Source organism: Equus asinus, chromosome 2, assembly GCF_041296235.1.
Source record: "Equus asinus isolate D_3611 breed Donkey chromosome 2, EquAss-T2T_v2, whole genome shotgun sequence".
In the NCBI taxonomy this organism is placed as follows: domain Eukaryota; kingdom Metazoa; phylum Chordata; class Mammalia; order Perissodactyla; family Equidae; genus Equus; species Equus asinus.
In genome coordinates this window covers 155,741,610-155,763,163 of record NC_091791.1, presented here as the reverse complement: position 1 = coordinate 155,763,163, position 21,554 = coordinate 155,741,610, and the positions used below count along the sequence as shown (strand labels likewise).

At 39.4% G+C, this 21,554-nt stretch overlaps 1 protein-coding gene across 3 annotated transcripts in view; it reads right to left on the bottom strand.

The window, feature by feature from the left end:
- The window catches only part of FSIP1 (fibrous sheath interacting protein 1), a 170,126-nt gene extending 151,683 nt beyond the window's left edge, over positions 1-18,443 (bottom strand). For 2 of the 3 annotated variants that reach the window (XM_014847335.3, XM_070503614.1), the window contains exons 1-4: positions 18,239-18,443; positions 10,253-10,385; positions 4,602-4,782; positions 1,152-1,306 (exon numbers count right to left, since the gene is read on the bottom strand). In XM_014847335.3, the coding sequence (XP_014702821.2) occupies positions 1,152-1,306; positions 4,602-4,782; positions 10,253-10,378 (462 nt within the window). In that variant the 5' untranslated portion in view covers positions 10,379-10,385; positions 18,239-18,443. The remainder of the gene's footprint in view (positions 1-1,151; positions 1,307-4,601; positions 4,783-10,252; positions 10,386-18,238) is intronic. The other variant, XM_044765178.2, reaches the window with a different exon arrangement.
- Positions 18,444-21,554: the final 3,111 nt, after the last annotated feature.

The following is a 21,554-nucleotide window of genomic DNA, read 5'->3' as shown; positions in this document are numbered from 1 at the left end:
AGAGTTGAAATATATGTCTATCATGATATGATAATTATCTTGCCTGAAGTTCCTTGAGTTTCTGTTTAATATTTCTATAACTAATGAGTAACCTAAAGGAACATCATCAAATTAGAATTCCAGACATTTCAAGATAGATACCATATTTTATTATGTTTCTAGATATCATTCTTGTTTCCAAACAAGTAAAAGTTTGCTTTTAGATTCAATAGGAATAAGCGACAGGCTTTTCCTGCTAAACTTTATACATATTATTTCTCTAGTTTTTAAAGCACTGCATTTTGTATGTTGCTTTCTTTCCATCCCAGTGGTCTTCCTAGGAACCTTGTCAAAATGTATTCTTAGTTACTTCACTATTAATTCATATAATTCTCTAGGAAATTTCCTCGAAGGCAGTCAACTGATCAAGGAGGAATTTACCAAAAACAACCAGTCTGTTATTACAATGTTCCTTACCATGAAAGTGTTCTCCTGTGAGGGACAAAGTTCAAATATGAGCCAATGGCTACACATCAAGTCAGTGCCAACACCGGGTCAACTTCCACCCCTCAATATCACAGAGAACAAAAGGTCCAAGAAGACCAAGGAAAGTTAACCGAGCACTAGAAATTTATTGAGACGGAAGCAAACAGAACATGGTCCAGACCTCAAGCACTTTACAGCTTCCCAAAGAGATCTTAACCAGCATATGCAACAGTAAACTCCCCCTCTTACTGGTCACAAAGTTTACTCACAAAATAACGGTAATCAGGGGGTTAAGTTTTTGTGTGTTTGTGTATTTATCTCCAAACTGTAAGAGTGCTGAAGAAAAAGCAGACAGACGTACTCGATGAAAGTAGGCACCACATCCCTTTTTGTTCCAGGGATGGAGGAGCCCCAGCCTGACAGTGGTGAGAGAGGCCTACTGCACTGTCCGTGAGGAACGAACACACAGTGCAGTGCCTGACTGCACTGCTGCAAAGTTACCTTCTCCAGTTCCAGAAAACTACCGCCCTCACCACCCCCATACACACACACACACCACTGCCCTAACTCCACAAAATCAATCACTACCGGCAGACCACGTTAACACCAGCACAGTCCATGCTTTTCTTACTCATCTTAGAGGAAACTCTTTCTTACATATCAGCATATGGTTACACGGTTCTTACCTTAAGTTCTTCCCACAGCTTTATTCTCATTTCTAGGCCTCGCTTCTTAATTTCTCTTTCTCTATATTGTCTCTTCGCTAATATCTTATCAAGCCTCCTCATCTTTCGAATAGCGTCTTGAAGTTGAGAATCTAATTCTTTCAATTCGCCTTCATCTATATTGTGTTGAAAGTAGGAATGAGCTCGAAGTTTAATAAAACCATGAAGCTTTGTTTTAACTATTTGTTCTTTCGTTCAACAATCGTTTATGGCTGATGGTAATAACTAACACTGGTGCCATGTATCTTGATTTACAAGGTGCTTTCACACCTATTTTTTTGTATAATTATCCACCAACCCTGTGAAATAGACATGTATCTCTATTTTACAGTTGAGATAACTGGGTTCTTTCAAATAGCTAATAAATTACAGCACTGAACTCAGAAGTGGGTCTTGTATGATTTTAAATGCCAAATTCTTTCTCCTTCATTTTGCTATACCTTCTATATTCATAACAGTCAAGGAACAAGGACTAAGGCCCTGTTCTAAAGCTGCTTCAGACTAACTGAAAGAGCAGGCACGTACACAAACAGCTACTGCAAACTCGAGCATGTCATGAGTGATACACAGTGGTTCCAACATACAGAAACAAAGTCAGAAAAGGACTCCATGTAACCAGACACCTTTTATCTACGCCCCTCCCATGTGTTCTATTTTCTTGAAGTACCTGAAAATGTTCTTGAGTTGTGGATAGTTAATAGTAACTTATTTGAAACTAGGCACTCTTTAGCACTTTCATCATTCAGTTTTAACTTATGATTCATGATAACACTAATAACAGCAGCTAATAGTTATAGAGTTACCTGCTAGGCACAGTGTTAAGTGCTTTATTTACATGCCTTATCTCATTTAATCCTCATCATGTCTCTGTGAGGTGGTATAATTATTATCCCCATTTTACAAATTAGTAAACTGAGGCTAATTTGTAACTGAGTCACATACATGTCCCTGATGACATAAGTAATAAATGGCAGAGTCAGTTTCCACTCAAATACTTTTGACTCCAGAGCCAAAGCTATTCACCACCAGGCAATACTTCCCTGCGAAGTCTGATGAAAGATGATAATCTGTCAATGTGCACAAATGCTCAGATACTAAAGTCTCAGCCTCCTCAGGTTAGATCATTAGAAATGGCATATCATGCTAAGAAAGGCCAAATTTTACAACTTTTGAAAATCTGAAGAGCCCAGTGACATTTCCCTATAATGTGTGTCACTTCCTCTTTAAGAAAAATGAGATATTTTAGAGGGAATCAGCTTACCCAAAAAGAATACTGATCTTATTAATAAGGGGGCTCTGCAAATCTTATTGCTCACGTACTTCAAATGCAACAGCCTCCAGATCTAATCCCCACCCGCCAACCCTGGCATTCTCATGCTCCATGTACACAGGCGGTCTATACAGCAGGCATTTTGAAGTAACTCATGCAGTACTGAAACAACATAAACAAATACAAGGTAAACTGGGCTGATGGCTAATCTCAAGTGTAATACCTTGTTTCCTGTTAACCATACTCCTGAGTCACCTGGCCTAACTTTGAGAGCTGACCTCATCCCAAACATATTCTAAATCAGTAGTTCCCAGAGTTTATGATCTCAGCTTCCCTTTACAGCCTTAAAAATTGAGAACGCCAAGCAGCTTTTGTTTATATAAGTTATATCTATTGATAATTATCATATTAGAGATTGAAACTTAAAAATATTGTATTTATTCATTTAAAAATAATAAGCATGTTATTACCAATCACATGTTAACATAAATATAACATTTTTATGACAACTATATTTTCCCAAAAAAATTATTGAGAAGAATGGCATTGTTTTAAATTTTTCATATCTGGCTAATAGAAGACAGCTGGATTCTCGTATCTGCTTCTACAGGCAATCTATTGCAATCTGTTGTTTCAGTTAAAGTATATAAAGAAAATCTGGTCTCACACAGACATGTAGTTGGAAAAGGAAGGAGAAATTCAATAGCCTTTTTGGATGACTGTGGATATTCTTCTTTGACACTACATCAAAACTCAACAGACAACGGGTAATTGAAATCGGTAACCTTATCAGTGAGCCTTTTGTATTTGTTCCATTAAAATCCATGGATCTACCTTTCATGTTGAATGGATCTTTTACCCAGCATTGCTAGTTTGGAAATCCGTGGTTCACTGAATTATGCACATCTTCCAAATGTTAACACATTTCAGTATACAATATCAAAAAATCACATTTGTTAACATTGTCACCAATTTTTACCAGAAAAGTCTAAGTACTGGGAAGCTGTCAAGCTCAGTGACATATACAAATTTTCCAAAATTCTAATTTTCACTTGAAAACTCAAATTTTATCATTGACAAAAAATACAGTTGTTTTCCTTGAAGTAACAAGCTCATTTCATTTTTCTTTTAAAAATCTGCCAAATACCAAGGTCTGAATGATAATAGTTTGTCTGTCAGTCCTTCTTTCAAGTATAAATGGTGTTCCATTAAAAAAGGGGCCAGTTCAGCTCTCAGTTTAAACTATCACACAAGTACTTTTCCTCAAAACAAACTTCACGCTTTGGTACACAGCAGAATTGCTTTATGTGTACCCCCCATTTCACCACACAGGATATTAAAAAGATGTGGCTTCAAAGGTGAAGATTTAATAAAATTAATAATTTTTACTGCTCCATCAAGGATGTTCTTGAGTGACACCGGCTCTTTCTTTTCTCTGCCAGTGCCTGGTCATGAAGAACACAGTGACTACTAGTACAATTTGGTGCCACTGACTTGATTCACACTAAAGCACCAATGATTCTACCCACCACTGCTACTGTACCATCAGCGCACGTGTTCATTCAGTACGCAAAAAGGCAAACAGCATTATTGCACTATCGTGATGAATTATATTACTGACATATCAGTATTAGGACAAAAGTTTTTAATTTACAGAGCTCCTGAAAGGGTCTCAGAGACCCCCAGGGCTCTGCAGACCATGCTGTGAGAACTGTTGTTCTAATTCACTCTGACCAGAATTAATCTAATAACCATGAAAAAAGGAGTCTATTAAAATCCAAAATTTATTAAGTAGGACAATCCCTAAAAAGGCATTTATAAATTGCAGGATACCTTTTATTGTACAATTTTAGTCATCAAAAAGATCAATCATGTCATAAAATGCAGAAACACTTTCCACTTGATTAATGTAAAATGACAACAATAACAATTTTATGAAATGGCATATTTTATTATTTTTCTAAGTATATTTAGGGACTCAATATTCTTCCAAATAAAAACTGGTGATTGCTTGCTCACAAAAAGTGATTATTTTTATTATCATTATTTCTATTTAGCTGATTAAAAAACATGTAATTCTAATATTTTAACTATAACATCTGTAATTATCATTTGCCACCACTAGGTAATAGTTATCCTACCTGAATATTCAGAGATTATCTGATGTTGAACCAACAGATCTTCATCTGACCCCTCTTGAGCCAGTTTTATTTTCTCAGAATGGTTTTCCCCTTTATCATCATTACTGTTTCTACTTTCCTCTGTATTACTGCTTTCTGAGTGGCCCTCTTTACCAGAGTTCAATTTGATTGCAGTATCAACCTAAAAATTATTTCCAAAGAAACAGTTTTCAAAAATAATGTATTTTTTAAAAAATTTACATTTCTAGACTATTTTAATGCTAATGTAAGTATATGTGAGGACATACACACATACATTAGCGTTTAATTTTTCTAGAAATATAACACTTTTTAATTAAATGTAATTTAGCTACACAATTAAATTTAATAACATTTGCACCAAAGAAATATGCACTATTCTCCAGTGACTTCTAGCAATAATGGAGAAGGGTCAGGAGTCAGTCCTGAAGAGAAGGGCTCTCTGCAAGGCTCAAGATGAAGCACGGCGGTCCCTGTTCCCTGAGCTTACACTCAGATGGAGAGTCAAAGGTCTGGAGCTGGGCTGTCCATAGGATAGCCACTAGACACAGGCGGCTGCTGAGCAGTGGAAAAGTCAACAGTCCAAACTAAGATGTGCTTCTAATGAAATTCTTCAAGTCAGAACCATATGCTTTGGTGATTAAGTTATGTTTATGCTATTCACAGTTGTTCAGTTTCATTTTGGTTTCTCTTTACATTCTAGCAAAGTTCATTTTGAAAACACGAGTTTGGTACAGGTGTGTTTTCCTGAGAGAGAACAAAAAAAAGACATTCATGGCTACATCAGGAAAAAACAGGATCATGGGGCCCTGGGGGCTGCACATGGCAGTGAGAGTCACAGAGGAAGGGAATACAGCCCAAGGGAGAGGCAAAACCTGAGAGAGAGAGAGAGAGAGAGAGAGAAAGAGAGAGAGAGAGAGTCATTTCTGGGAGGAGTACCTTTCCCCTCCCAACGGAGGGACCATCCGCTTCAGTCCTTCAGTCCTTCAGGATTTGGCTCTGGGAGGGTTTTATGTTCTCTCTTCACACCACATGGTCAACTCTCTGCCACTGTAATCTGCGCCCCTTTGTGAACCTCCAGGGTAGAAGGTGGGTAGCGCTGAGAAGTAAACTACCAGGGATGCAGAACTGCACGGGCATCCCTATTGGCCTGACCTGGGACCAAGCCCCAGCCGGACTGAGCTGGGTCAGTGGCATAATCATCATAGCCAACATTTACTGAGGAATTCCCATTGGTCAGGCCCCATGCTGAGCACTTTACACACACCGCCTCGTTCACTCCTCACAACCACCCCATGGTACAGGCATTACTATTCCAGATTAACAGAGAAGAAAACAGATCCAGGATAAAATGAAACTAGTGGAGGCCCAATTTATAAACAAGCTCAACAATGCCTACTTTATGAGGGTTCCCTGTTCAAAAACATGCTTCTGTCAAAGGGTGGGTAAAGCCTGAAATTCCATAATACCCAGTAAATCCTTAAGGCTATACAGTTCTGTAAAATGCTGAAATTACTTGGAGAGCTCGCATGAGCTCTGTCGGCCCTTTATATCTTGGCATAAATTAATTGAGCTGACCTTTCCCTGAGAATGGGTGTTTATATAGGGGAATATGGAATATACAAAACATAACTAGATATTAGCAACATACTTGGATAGCACAATTCAGCACACACAAAGGCCCTTCACATGTAACATCCCATATGATCTTAACTTTTAGAATGAGCAGGAAGCAATAAGACAAAAAGATGAAATGGAGAATAAAAGGTAAATTTTGCCCATTTCACAGTTTTACCCATAGGTTCCTACCCCACTAGCACCAACCATCTTCCCCATCCCAGTGGCCTCTCTGTTCCTAACCCACCTGCTCTCCTACCCTGGGGCCTATGTGTATGATTCTTTCTTCTAAATTCTCAAAGCCACATTCCACCTCCATCTTTCATTGCCCCACGTCCCCTACTCCATACTTCCATGTTAGTCCCAGCAAAGGTAAATGCCCTATAAAAACCCTTCCTAACAATTAGATTCCCTATTTGAAAGTTGTGGGATTTTTACACAAATTACAACTAATGGCTTTTTCAAGAAAAATGTTCATAAACAACAATAAACCAAAATTTTTAGAATAGTAAATGTATTATTACTACAGAAATTTCATTAAAACTCTAGCATTTTAAACTCATTTTCTGACAAATAACAATTTTTGCTAAGAAATTAATAAAAGACAAACTTGAACAATGAAACTAATACAAATTCAGGGTTTATTATTCAGACAATATATAAGGTTTTACAGACACTGATTCATTTCCAGGCAGCAGTCCACATTCAGTATTACCTGTGGCATCTCTTCCTCAGCCTAAGACAAACCTTACTGATTTTCCATGAACTTCATTAACACAAATCACAATGTTTAGGAGGCTTTCCTTTTGATATAAATATCAAAGTCCCTGTTGACTAATAAATCATGTTAGAGTTTGACATATAGCTTAGTGGGTTCAAATATAATCTGACTTGAAGTGATCACTGATATTTTTCTTTAAATAAGTCTTGAAAGAAGTAATATTAATCTATGCATTAAAACACATATGTCAATATTGTGAACTTGTTGCTTTAAAAAAATCACCACCCAGGAATATGTAAGGAGAAATACTAATTCTGTGATACTCTATAATTTGTCAGGTCTTTGTATATTACCCTACCTACATAAAATTAGAAAATATTCACTCTAAATTTATTGAACACATGTTCCGGGGTTATGTACTACGTGCCAGACTTTATGCTGAACGCTGTGAATAACAGGAAGGATTGCCCAAGTGAGTAAAAGAATTGTGGCCAATAGCTAAGATATATTGAATATTTGCTAGGTGCTAGTCACTGTTCTAAGAACTGCAGATATTTTATCTCATTTTACCTTCAAAATCTACCTATGAGGTAGATAGTATTATTACCCCTTCCAACAGATGAGGAAACCGGCACAGAGAATCAAAGTAATTTGCCAAAGATGTCATAAAATGTGGTCAGCAGAGCCCTGATTTGGACCAATGATTCCAGAATTTAGGCTTATAATCATTATGCTTGGGTCTAAAGAATCTAAAATTGCTTTTAGTCTCCAATTTAGGCTATACAGAAAGTGGAATAAACTGAAATCCTCCATCTACCTAGAAAGGCGTAGATGAGATCACGAGAACGTTAGGGAAATTGCCAGCAGACAGAAATTAAAAGGAAGCTGAAAACCATAACAGGAATCTTGTAAATCCTTAAAGCAGCTGCCCTCGTTGCAGCTGGAGTAGGAGCAACAAGGGGGAGCAAATGAGGATGCGCTGGCCTCAGAAAGCTGTGGGCTTGGTTTTATACCCATGCAGGAGTAGACTAGGCCTTGGGCCCAAGCAAGACAAAGAGATGGAAAGGAACCTTCCCTCTCTGCTCCATAAAGCTGGATCCCTCAAAGAAGGGCCTCCTCCTTGAGAGGGTAGACTAGAAAAACAAATAGATCCACAAGCACAGAGTAAGAACAAAACATGGGTCTGGGTTACAAGTGGGGAAAAGTCTTCCCTGAGCATCTGCAACCACAGGGTCATGCTTCCTGGGGGTTTAGGTTCCAATTTATATTATTCCTGTGCTCTGAGATGCTTAAAGCTGGAAAATTAGGAAAAAAAGAAAAGATTCATGCCAGTGAGATCTCTGAGTCACCTGGCAGAAGCAAACAGAAACCTGTTCTGGAAGACAAGGTTGCAAATCAGGCTCCATCAAATTCCCCAAATTAAAGCTTACATTCCCAAAAGTTCAAAAGCCATGAATACAAGACCAACAATAAGCAAGAATCACAATGAAAAAAAGAACTTAAGATATTAAAAAGCTGATAAAGATAATTATATAAATATTTTAATGGGTACAAAAAAAGAATCAGAAACAAGAGAAGATCAAGATCCTGTAAAGAACAGATGGATTTGAAAATAAACTAAAAAGAACTTCCAGAAATTAAAAATATATCATTGAATTTAAAAATTCAGCAAATGGATTAAAGAGAAGATTAGACATAGTACAAGAAAGAATTCAAAAATTAGAAAATCCATATTAAAAATTGCCCAGGATGAAGCACAGAGAAATAAATGAATAGAAAATATTAAAAAGAAGCTAAGAGGGGGCCAGCCTGGTGGCATAGCAGTTAAGTTTGCACGTTCCACCTCAGCAGCTTGGGGTTCACCGGTTCGGATCCTGGGAGCAGACATGGCAGTGCTTGGCAAGCCATGCTGTGGTAGGCATCCCACATATAAAGTAGAGGAAGATGGGCATGGACGTGAGCTCAGCACTAGTCTTCCTCAGCAAAAAGAGGAGGATTGGCAGCAGATGTTAGCTCAGGACTAATCTTCCTCAAAAAAAAAAAAAAAGCAGCTAAGAGACATGAAGGATAGAAAGGAAATATTCAACAGACACTTAATATGACTTCCAGGATGATGAAATAGAAAAAAATGCAGGTAATATTTGAAACATGTGAAAACACAATGGCTGAGAAGTTTCCAAAATAAACAAAACACACAAATCTTTATAATGAAGAAGTACTAGTCTCCAGAAGGATAAACTAAATAAAACCATACGTAGGTGAGTAATAGGAGATACCAAAGACAAAGAGAAAAAAATTAAAGGAACCAGAGAAAAATATCTAAGCTAGGCGACCCATACGGGAATGAACATTGGGTTTATAAAAGCCTTCTCATTGGCAACAAGAGAGGCCACAAGCACCTATGTAAAATATGTAACTCTAAAACTCTCAGGAGAAAACATAGGAGAAAATCTTTGGGACCTTGGGTTAGACAAAGAGTTCTTAGACACACACAAAAAAAACCCACAGTTCCCGAAAGAAAAAATTTGATAAACGGCACTTAACAAAATTCAAAATGTTTACTCTTCAAAAGACACAAAGAATGAAAAGTCAAGCTACAGACTGGGAGAAAATATTTGCAAATCATATATCTGACAAAAGACTCTGTCTAGAATATATAAAGAATTCTCAAAAATCAATAATGAGAAAACAAACACAATAAAAAAAAAGTTAGGCAAAAAATCTGAAACATACATTTCCAAAAAAGAGATGTGAATTGCAAATAAGCACATGAAAACATACTCAGCATTATTCATCACCAGGGAAATGTGAGTTAAAACCACAATGAGATACCACTGTATACATATTAGAATGGCATTTTTTAAAAACTAACAAAATCAACTGCTGCTGAGGATGCAAAGCAGCTGGGACTCTCAGACATTTCTGATGGGAATAGAAACCAGTTTGACAGTTTTCTATAGTTAAACATACACTTACCATACAACCCAGCAGTCCCACTCCTAAGTATTTACCCAAGGGAAATAAAAACCTATTTCCCCCACAAAAAAATTCAGCATGCAAATATTTATAGCAGCTTTATTCATAATCACCAAAACCTGCAAATAACCCAAATGATCCTCAACTGGAGAGTGGATAAACAAATTGTGGTACACCCATACAATGGAATACTACTCAGCCAGAAAAAGAAGTGAACTATTGAGACATGCAACTACATGGGATGTTAACAACAGTCTTGGTTTATCAATTGCTAGAGGTCAGGAGGAGGAGTTTAAAGCATTTCTAAACAGCAAAGCACCTTGAAAAACGCTGGTTCTGGTGAGAGTACCTCCAAAGAAGAATTTGAATCTCTGCTCCCAGGACGCATTCTTGAATTTGAGGCTGGTTTTGAAATTCCATCTAAGTTTCCCTTAATAATATCCATTGATATCCTGAAACAAACAAACAAAATTTAAAGTTATGACTTGTATGTATAAATGTTTCATTAGTGTTAACATGCAATTAACTCAAAGCCTTTGTTATAAGGATTATGTTGCTAGCAAAGTCACTCTAGTCCAGTTTCATCAAAGACCTCTGTGTCCTGCATCATTAAATCTTATGTCACTGTAGGTGGAAAACAGGCTGCCCAGGATGTAAGATTCTGAAAGGGGCTAAAAAAAGAATGCAGAGGTGAATGCCATCTCAACAGCTTCCTGTGCCTCTGAAACATTACTGTGTCCTTGGCCAGAGAAGACACTCGTGGAGCCCCACACCTCCCAACCAAGCAAGATTCATGCTTCATGGTAACGATTTGCTAAGCCCTCTACTTTCTTCTGGTTTTGCCTCCCTTATTCTAGTCCTTCCCATTCTAGCTCAGCCTTCAGCCCAGGCTTCCCTCCTAGCTCTGATTTCTCCTCTCCTCTCCTTCTTGGTGCCACATTTTCATGGAGTACCTATCTCCAGGTCACTGCTCTTTTTCTATCAACCCTCCCCTTCTAAAACCCATGATTCTACTTCTGCCCTCTGAAACAACAGAGAACAACACCTCCTTTCTCTGCTGGAGGACAGACTTCCATTATCTGGCTACACATCGCCAATCTCTTTATTTTCATGTGACACCATCCACAGGCCTCTCACCCTTTGGTTGCTTTACTCCCTGTGCTGTTTCCTAAAGCAGGAACTATTAGGCATGGTGGTTTAAACTTGTGGAAGAACTTGGGCATTACAGGCACATTGATCCTTCCAAACTGTGCCCTTGATCAGGACCATTCCAGATGTCTTCAGTAAGGTTAAGGTATCATGCACACTGAGTAAAACGGAAGAAATAGGGAGAAGTCCAGATTTTGCCTTCTTGATACTTAGATTTACATATGAATGGATATCTCCCAACAAATCTTTTCCTAAATTCTTCTCAATTATGAATTAAACCATTTCTCTTGTAACAGAATGAAGAAAGGCAATGCCTCTGGCCCAGAGAGTGTAACAATGTCCTTTTCTTACCCTACAATATGACTCATCTTTCTTTCTTTTTTTGAATTGCAGAGGCAGAGTTCAGGGAAGTTTTGGACACAGGAGGAAGCACAAACATGAACCCGATGCTCCTCCAAGGCACACAGAGGAATAATATGATTTGGCCTCCAACCATTTAGTGTGCCAAAGCTGATGATTAAGGGACCAGTAGGTCAACTCTTTCCTTCTCAGCAAATGAAAAAGGCATTGATCTCAATATTATTCAAACTCTGCAAAAGGGTCTGGGCTCACTCAAGAGGGCACTGACGTTATTGTTGTGGGATGACGGATCACCCTGGCCCGTCACATCACAATCAAAAAGCATAAGTCACCAAAAGGCCACATGTCTTGTAAATGCCCTAGGCACCCTGTCAAAGGAGACTTACTGCAGCTTACAGAGGGGGCAATGAGATGGAAGCATGTGCAGAGCCAGGATAATACATGTCAAATGGCAGAGGCACGGGGAACCATCAATGACACAGATCAGCTTTAAAAGGCTCCAGAAATCTTTCAATTTGCTTTAGAAATAAGTCTGTTCTATTGTGTCTGCTCCTGAAAATAATAAATTAAGGGAAATATAGTTCCCAGGGTAGGCGGGGATGTAACTGACAATCTACTGCATTTGATCATGTAGAAAAAGCATGGATAAAGGGCATTGAATTAAAATTGTATAGATTTATTTGAGTGTTTGAGAAGAAATCTCAATAGCCACATAGAAATTTCACAAGAAAAATAAAGCATTGTACAAGAAGGAAAGCAATCAAGGGATCATTAAATACTTACAACTACATAAGCACTGAAAGTTGACTTAACCAAAGGCTGCACCTTAATTATATTGACTGTATGTGGGGAGGAGTATGTAAAAAGGAGATAGGACAAGGAATCTAATCTGTCATAACAGGAAATCAAAGAGAATGTCCAGTACTTGATAAAGCCAAACGATGGTTAGATAAGCATAATATTTATGAGTTTAAGATGGTTGCCTCTGGAGAGTGAGACTAGGGATTGCTTCCTTCTTTTTCCATTGTAAATGCTATAGTACAGTTTGACATTTGTGACTATATTATTTCAATAAAAGTAAAAACTAATTTCAAAAATAATAAACAAATGTAAAATATGAAATGTCCAAGGGACTGGAAGGAAATATAAAGATAATTCATATAATAATGAGGTTAATTACTTACTAAATGTGACACCAAAAGCATAAATGAAAAAGTAAGAGACTATGGGCTGGCCCGGTGGCAAAGTGCTTAAGTTCACGTGCTCCACTCAGCGGCCCAGGGTTCATGGGTTCGGATCCCAGGCACAGACCTACACACCACTCATCAAGCCATGTGTGGCAGAGTCCCACACACAAAATACAGGAAGATGGGCACAGATGTTAACTCAGGGAGAATCTTCCTCACCAAAAAAAAAGTAAGAGACTAACAGATTTGATTACATAATGTTTAATGCTAGTGAGTGTCAAGCAAACAAACAAAAAACTCTAAATTAAATTAACTGTCACCTGAGAAACTGGGGGAAATAAATGCAACATAGATGATACACAAAAGGTTAATAAATTTACATATTTAAAAGGCTCTTACCAATCAATAAAAAAAGAAGCATTCCAATAGAAAACTGGTTAAGGACATAAACAAGGAATTCACATACCAAAGAAAAGAGAGGGAGAGAAAGTGATGTCAGCATCATGGCAGAGTGAATTGCTCCCTTTGTCTCTCCTCTCTAAGTTACAACCAATGGACATCCATTAACCAACAGCAGATTCCCTACACAGCACAAGAGGACACCTGAGAGATCCACACAGCCAGACATCTGAATGGGGGTGGACTGGATCTCTGGGAAGCAGTGGAACTAGGTGAGCAGACCTTTCCCCCTCCCTAGCAGCGGTGATCCAGGTCGTGGATCCTCACACGACAGCCAGGGTAACTGTGAGTGGAGGGAGAGGCACGCTGGCCGGCATGGGAACACTTGCAGAGAGGCAGTAGCCTGGCCTGTGGGAGCGCCCTCCATGTTGCAGTGGCCCCACCTGCACAAACACTTCCTGCCAAGTGGAAGTGGCTTAGATGGTGTGAAGGCGCCCCGCTGAGTGGTGGCCCCACCCACACCAGCATGATCCACCTGGAGGCGGCAGCGAGGTGGCAGCCAGGCCTTCATGAAGGCACCCTGCCCAGCAGCTGTGGCCCTGTCGGTGTGAATGCAGAGCAGGGACCAGCACAACCATGAACAGACGGGGCAAGAACAGAAAAAACAGCCCCTGCCACCGACAACATTGGCAGATGGAAACTGCGACCAGAAACAACAGGAACAGCAGCAGAACCCATGACCCAGCCCCCAGTGGTGGCAACCCTGACATCAGCTCCACCAGCCATGGGGGTTGTATCCAAGTCCCTGGGTCCTAAGGCCCCCACCAGCAACAGTGACACCCATGAACCCAGCACCCCTGGCAGAGGTGCAACCAACACCCAAAGACAATCTGGGAACAGTGGCGCAGGTGGTGCATAGGACAGCAGCATCCAAGCCCAGGGAGAGCCAGTGGAGGAACACGAGACCCAGCTGACCAGAACCAAAGCAACCAAAGCTGTACCTAAATAAGAAAAGGTGTTTACTGCCACAAATGTGCCAGCAGGGTATCAACTCATCAAACACCATGACTACCCCTAGACTACAATCTGAGAGAGAATTCAAAATAGCTATCATAAAGAAACTCAATGAGTTACAAGAAAACTCAGAAAAACAGTCCAATGAACTCAGGAATAAAATTAATGAACAGAATGAATACTTCATCAAAGAGATTGAAGCTCTAAAAAACAATCAAACAGAAATTCTGAAGAACACAATTAAGGAGATAAAAAAATAATGTAGAAAGCATAAAAAACAGAGTAGACCCTATGCAGCAGAGAATTAGTGACCTTGAAGATAGAAACCTAGAAATGCTTCAAGTGGAAGAGGAGAGAGAACTAAAAGAATGAAAAAAGAATGAAGAAAATCTTTGAGAAATACCCATTTGAAATATCCAATTCAATTAGGAAAAGTAACATAAGGATTATAAGTATCCTAGAGGGAGAGGAGGAGCAGAGAGCTTGTTCAAAGAAATAATAGCTGAGAACTTCCCAAACTTGGGTAAGAAACTGGACATAGAAATACATGAAGCCAATAGAACTCCTAATTACATCAAGGCAAAAAACCTTCTCCAAGGTACATAATATTAAAACTGTCAAAAAAAAAAAAAAAAAAAGAAGGAAATACAAATTATCAATATCCTGCTAAAAAACAAAAAGAGGACAAGTCTAATTTCTCTAATTAAAGGAATATACAGAAAGGAACCTGAAAGATGATAACAAGTCAAGAAAGTAACAGAGGTGGGTTCTGGATTGGTGGGTTCATGATTTCTTGTGTCCTTTGTTGACCTTTTGCTTATCTGTATTTTCTGGTTTTCTGTTAAGCATATCTTGAATTCATAATTAACGAATTTATTTATTATGGAGAACTTTCCAGAATATATTAAAATATATTCAAAAAATAAAAAATCAACCAATATTCACCACCCTAAGCTAAACATTGTTGGCACATTTCTTTTCCATTTTGCTTTGATGCCTTTTCAACAAAATTGGATTCATATATTTCTAACCTAACATTACATGATGAGCATTTTCTGACTACATTAAAGATATTTCAAAAGTAGAATTTTACTTCATGATAATCCATTATATAGATGGATATATGACCAGATTCTAAATTATAACAAACCATTACTAATGCATACCAACTTTTTATAACATTCATTTCAAACAAAATTAATTTAAACTTCTTCATAGAGGCTTGTGAGAAATGCAACCAGGACAGATGGAGTAAAACCAAAATGGGGACACAGGGCTGCTATAATTTGATATTTTTGAATGAGTGGAAGAATCAAAAGAAAATGAATCCTCCTCTGTTTAGTAATAAGGAATATCCAGCCTAAAAGAAATGTGGAATTACATTTATTTTCTTGATTTTAATGTCTAAAAATTACTTTATGGTAGATTTTTATTTTCTATATTTGTTTATGATGTAAGAAATACTTGCCCATGAGAGGGAAAAAAATCCAATAATACAAAAGAATGTATAAGTTTTTTTAAAGTCAAGAAGCATGATTAATAGATTTTTGTAGGTCTCATTGTTTTTTAGGCACATGAAAACTTTTTATCCTTTATACCTACCTACTCCTCCCCAAGACAAACACACACACATGGCATGGTGCTTTGCAACTTGCTTTTTCATACTTAATATAATATTGCAGAGATTTTTCTATATCACTACATACAGATATAATTCATGCTTTCAAACAATGGCATAGTATTCCATTGCATGGATGTAGCATTCTTTTAATCAGCTCATTTAGGTTGTATATGGAATATGTGCTATTAAAAACAACACAGTGGCCTGCCCAGTGGTGTAGTGGTTAAGTTTGCATCCTCTGCTTTGGAGGCCTGGGGTTCACCAGTTGGGACCCTGGGCACAGACCTAGTACCTCTCATCACGCCATGCTGAGGTGGCATCCCACACGGAAGAACTAGAAAGACCTACAACTAGGATACACAACTATGTACTGTGGCTTTGGGGAGAAAAAATATATAAATACAAAAATTTACTCTAAACAGATCACAGACCTAAAAGTAAAATTTTAAACTATAAAATTTCTATAATATATGTGTGATTGTGGGTTAGACAATGATTTCTTAGGTACAACATCAAAAGCATAATACATAAAATAAAATATTGATAAATTGGAATGCATCAAAATTAAAAACTTCTGCTCTTCAAAAGACATTGTTAAGAAAAGGAAAACAAAGCCAAATATTGGGAGAAAATATTTGCAAAACACATATCTGACAAAGGAATTGTATCCGGCATATATAAAGAAGTATCGAGACTCAATAATAAGAAAACAAAATATTTGAACAGACATATTACCAAAGATATATGGGTGGCAAACTAGCACATGAGATGTTCAACATCATTGGTCATCAGAGAAATGAGAATTAAAACCACAATGAGAGACCACTACACATTTGAATGATGAAAATTGTTTTAAAAAACTAACAATACCAAGTGCTGACAAAGTTGGGGAGCAACTGGAACTTTCACATATTGTGGGTGAGAATGCAAAATGGGACAGCCGCGTTGCAAAACTACTTGTCAGTTTCTTTTATAAGCAGATTTTTTTTTTAAAGATTTTTCCCTATTTCTCCCATTGCCCCCTAGTACCTAGTTGTGTATTTTTAGTTGTGGGTCCCTCCAGTTGTGGCATGTGGGACACCGCCCCAGCACTGCCCAATAAAGCGGTGCCATGTCTGCGCCCAGGATCCAAACTGGCGAAACCCCGGCCACCAAAGTGGAGCACGCGAACCCAACCACTCAACCACCAGCCGGCCCCTGGTTGGCAGTTTCTTATAAGGTTAAACATACAATTACCATATGACTCCACAATCTCATTCTTAGATATTTACCCAAGAAATGAAAAACTATATTCACACAAAAATGCATATGAATGTTTAAAGCACCTTCATTAATAATTGCCAAAAACTGGAAACAATCCCAATGTCTCTCAACCAGGGAATGGATAAGCAAACTGTGGTGCATCCATACAATGGAATACTACTCAGCAACATAAGGGAACAAACGACTGACGCAAAACATGCAGAATCTCAACTGCATTATGCTAAGTTGAAAGAATCCAGATTCAAAAGGCTCCAACTTCCAACTTTATGACATTCTGGAACAGACTAAACTATAGGGACAGAAAATTGATGGGCGGTTGCCAGGGCTGGGTGTGGGGAGAGGTTAACTATAAAACGGTACTAGGGGATTTGGGGGGAATGATGAAACTGTTCTGTATCTTGATCGTGGTGGTGATCACACAACTATGCGTCTGTCAAAGCTCACAGAACTGCACATTAAAAGGGTGAATTTTACCGCATGTAAGGAATACCTCAGTTTTAAGTTAACCTGTTTGTACAAATCTTTGTTTAGTTATATTTATATAAGACTAATTAGAATTGCTGAATCAAAGGACAATTGCATTTCAAATTTTGGTAGTCCGCCAAATTGCCCTCCAAAACTGTTGCACCAAATTACACTACTACCAACAGGGTCTGATGAGACGAAGGTGCCTGTTCCCCACACGGGCTTGGAGTCCATCTGGTTATCGGCAAAGCTTTTTCATCTTGTCAATCTAATATGTGTCAAAAAGTATCTGTGAGTTTGATTTACATTTCTTTAATTACAAGAGAGGCGGAGTCTCTCGTCAAATGTTTACTGGCCACCTGTTATTTTTATTTTTTCTGTGAAATGCCTATTTGCCTTCTTTGCTGTTTGTGGCCTATTTCAAATGGCTGGTGATTAACTTTAAATACAGTTCTAGATCTTATGGGCCAGAAGGCACAGGACAGTGGGAGTCCTCGCAACTAGGTCCTAAGATCAGGAACGTGTGCCGCCGAGCCCAGGAAATCTGGACGACACAGCCTTCCCTCTGCGGGAGGGTCTGACAGCCCGCGCTCTCCCAGGCCTGGCCCTGCCCGTGCCCCTGCGGAACCCGCCCGGGGCCGGGACACCTCCCCTGCTGGGCCCGCCCCTTCACGGGCCCCGCCCTCTTTCCCTAACAGCCAGTCTCCCCGCCCCGCCCCCTCATTGGCCTGCCCGTCTCCCTAACAGCCAGTCTCCGGGCCCAGGACCTGACACGACTCCTCCCCGCTTCCTCATTGGCTTGTCGCGCGGCGATAGAGCTTGTCGCCTAAGCGGCGCCGTCCCTCACCTGGCCGGCAGAAACTCTGGGAACTAGTCGCGAGTCGTCAGAGCATTGATGGGCGCAGAAGCGCACCGCTGACACCCTCAGCGTCACCCACTGTCCCGCAAAGGGGAGGCTCCTTTTCTGCCACCACAGCTTCTCTGGAGCTAGAAGTTCCTTCCAGCCGGTCCAAAGCCCTCCTGCCTCCAGGAACGCTGTTACCCTGGCAACCAGAAGCACGACGCTTCCAGTCTCGCGATAGGAGAAAAGGACTGTACCATCTGGAAACGAGACGTGGGGGCCGTGGGCGGCGAGGAACGCTGATAGAGCCGCGGGATCTGGGCAGTCCTGCTGTCCTGCGTCTTCCTGGCGGACGGTGTGGGTGGGAAAGGTTTGTTCGTATTTAGGTTGAACTCGGAACGAGGATGTCTGGATGCTTGTATAGTTCTGTCCCTGCAGATCCGCTATCCTCTGTGAGCTCAGTTTCCTCCTCCGTAAAATGGGGATGATAATTCCTTTCTCACAAGATTATTGTGCACCTCAAAAAGATCATATATGTGAAGGTTTTAGTAAATTTTGGATGCTGTGTAAATAAAAATATTAGTTTTGCACAGACTGGGCTACAGTCCAAATAGAGTAATGATTGCTATTTGCGCCTTCTTTTATTTGTGGTTTCTTGAATTCTCAGAGCGTGAAGACTATTTCTTGGGTCCCCAAACTGATTTTCTTCATCTCCAGTACCATCAAATATCTGCTTTCCTGTCTGAACAGCACTTTACAGTTTACAAGGCATTTTCACATACATGGCCCCTTTAGCCTCATTATTGTAGGGAGGTAGGATGTGTATTTTTTAAATGCTTTTCAGCCGAGCAAATAGACAAAGGTTAAGTGAGATGCTCAAGGAACCATAGCTACAATCTAGGGCACTGCTGAGTGTAAAAACTTGGTTGTAAATGCTGTCTGTATACTGCTAAATCCTGCCTTTCTATCTCCAGCCTAGACTTCTCTCCTAAACTCCACACTCTTATCTGACTGTGTAACATCTCCCCTTAGATGTAAGAAGCACCTCAAACTTAATATGTCAAAGACAAACTTCTCCACAATCCTCCCCTCCCCCTTATCCAGTAAATGATAACTCCATCCTGCCAGACTCAGACCAAAATCCTTGAAGTCATCCTCAATTCCTCTTCCTCTCACACTACAATTTTTTATAAACCCTATCAGCTCGATGTTCAAAATGTTTACAGAGTCCAACCACTTCTCGCCGCCTTTAGTGCTTCCATTCAGGTACATCCTGCCATCATCTCTCACCTAGATTTTTGCAATAACCTGCTAACTGTTGCCTTCCTTGCCCCTGCTGCTTTCAAATGGCAGCCTAAATGGTGCTTTCAAAACCCAAGTCAAACCATGTCACACCTCTGCTCAGATCTCTCCATGGCTCCGCATTTCACACAGAGTCCTTACAATGCCCACAGGTCCTAAATGACCAGGCTCTCCATTTTCTCTGGGACCTCCAGTCCTACCAGCCACTCCCTGGTGAACTTTGCTCCAGCCTCACTGTCCTTTTTGTTAGTGTTTCTATGCAAGAATTTCTCAGGAAATTTGTGTTTTTCCAAATTCAAAAAAAAAAATCGGGAGAGAAATCAAGAAAATTGTAGAAAGTATTCTAATTCTCCTGTGAGACTTAAACCTTAGCCATCAATATAGAGATGTTACTGAAGAAATCCACTGATAGCAAGTCGAAAGCAAGAGCAGGAAACGCTGCGACTCTGAGTCAGAAGTTGAGGTCAACATTCAGGGAAGCAGGACAGGAGCGCCTAGGAGAGATGCAGACACAATCTTTTTGGTCAGTCTTGCCTGGAGCTGGCGCCATGTCGTAAGCGTGTGTTCCTGGGCCATGTCTGCTGCTAACAGTGTGTCATTCTTGCCAATAAAATAAATAATAAGTTGATACTCATTGTATCCTTTATGAGTCGTGTTTCAAGAAATAAGTTTTGATTCAAAGTATAAGTTCTTTAATTGGCAATTTCCAACCCGTGATTCAGTGAGGTGCTATTAACTTTGCTTGGAGATTTGTATGTTACATGATTCAAATGGTACCCAATGATGTTCTCCAGTATTTGAATATTTGCTATAGTTTACAGTTCTTGTAAACACTTCTAAATTTAATAGTTCTTATTTTTTAAACATGTACTTTAGATAGCATGATAAGTAAAGACTATGAACAAGGCTGGAAGTATTTTAAGAATAACAAGATTTCAACAACTCCTGGCAATTTGGTTTCTTGTTTCTGCATCCCCAAAATTAATATCTGTTGGGAATTTGGAAACACTACTCATTGTTGTTCCTCCAATACAGATAATTACCCCCACATGCACACCCACAAAAATACATGCCCCAGCCTGTTGCTGCTTCTGCCTGGAGTACAGTTTCCCAGATATCGATCAGGCTCGCTTCCTCTCTTCCCTCAGATGTCTGTTTCCCCAGGCAGGCCTTTCCTGACCACCCTATATAAAATAATCATCCCCATCTCCCAACTCCCTACCTCTATTCCCTTGACTTTGCTTAATTTTTTTACAAGGAAGAAAGATGCCATTATTTGCACTCTGATACTAAATAGCTGGTTGATCTTGGGTAAATCCCTAAACTTCTGTGGGCTATAATTTTCTTATTTGAACTACTTTTGTAGTTCTTAACTCTACTGCATTAAGATCACCTGGGGAGATTTCATAACATACTGATCCCAGGGCTGTATCTGAGATCAAATGAACTTGAACCTCTAGGGCTTCTCAAACTTGAATGTGCAGGTAAATCACCTGGAGACCTGGTTAAACATGCTGATTCAGTGTCAGGTTATATCCAAGACCCTAACAGGATCCCAGGTGATGCCAATGCTTCTGGTCCACCGACCACTCTTGGAATAGCTTGAGATTAATCTCCAGATGCCTGCAAAATTCTAATATTCCATGAATAAAGGCCATTCTTTCCATTTTTATTTTTGGAAACTAATGATGCTCGTTAAGAAAACAATACATTTCAGATTTCTTGGGGATGCAGGTGGAAAAACAACTAAGAAAAATCAGGGCTTTGACCAGTGCCCATGATTAACTGGTGTTTTCATTTTATTTTAACTGTTGCTTTTAAAATATATATGGTATAAGATACATATAAAGCAAGTGAAAAAAATTCAGGTTCTATAGAAATTTAGCGTCTCTTCATTGTTTGTAACCTTTCCAAACTAAGTCCCCATTGATTGCCTTTTGCATAAAACTCGTCTCATTTTGAATTGTTTTCTGTCATTCTCATTTTATTTACCTCCTGCTGTTTCCATTTTGCAAACTGC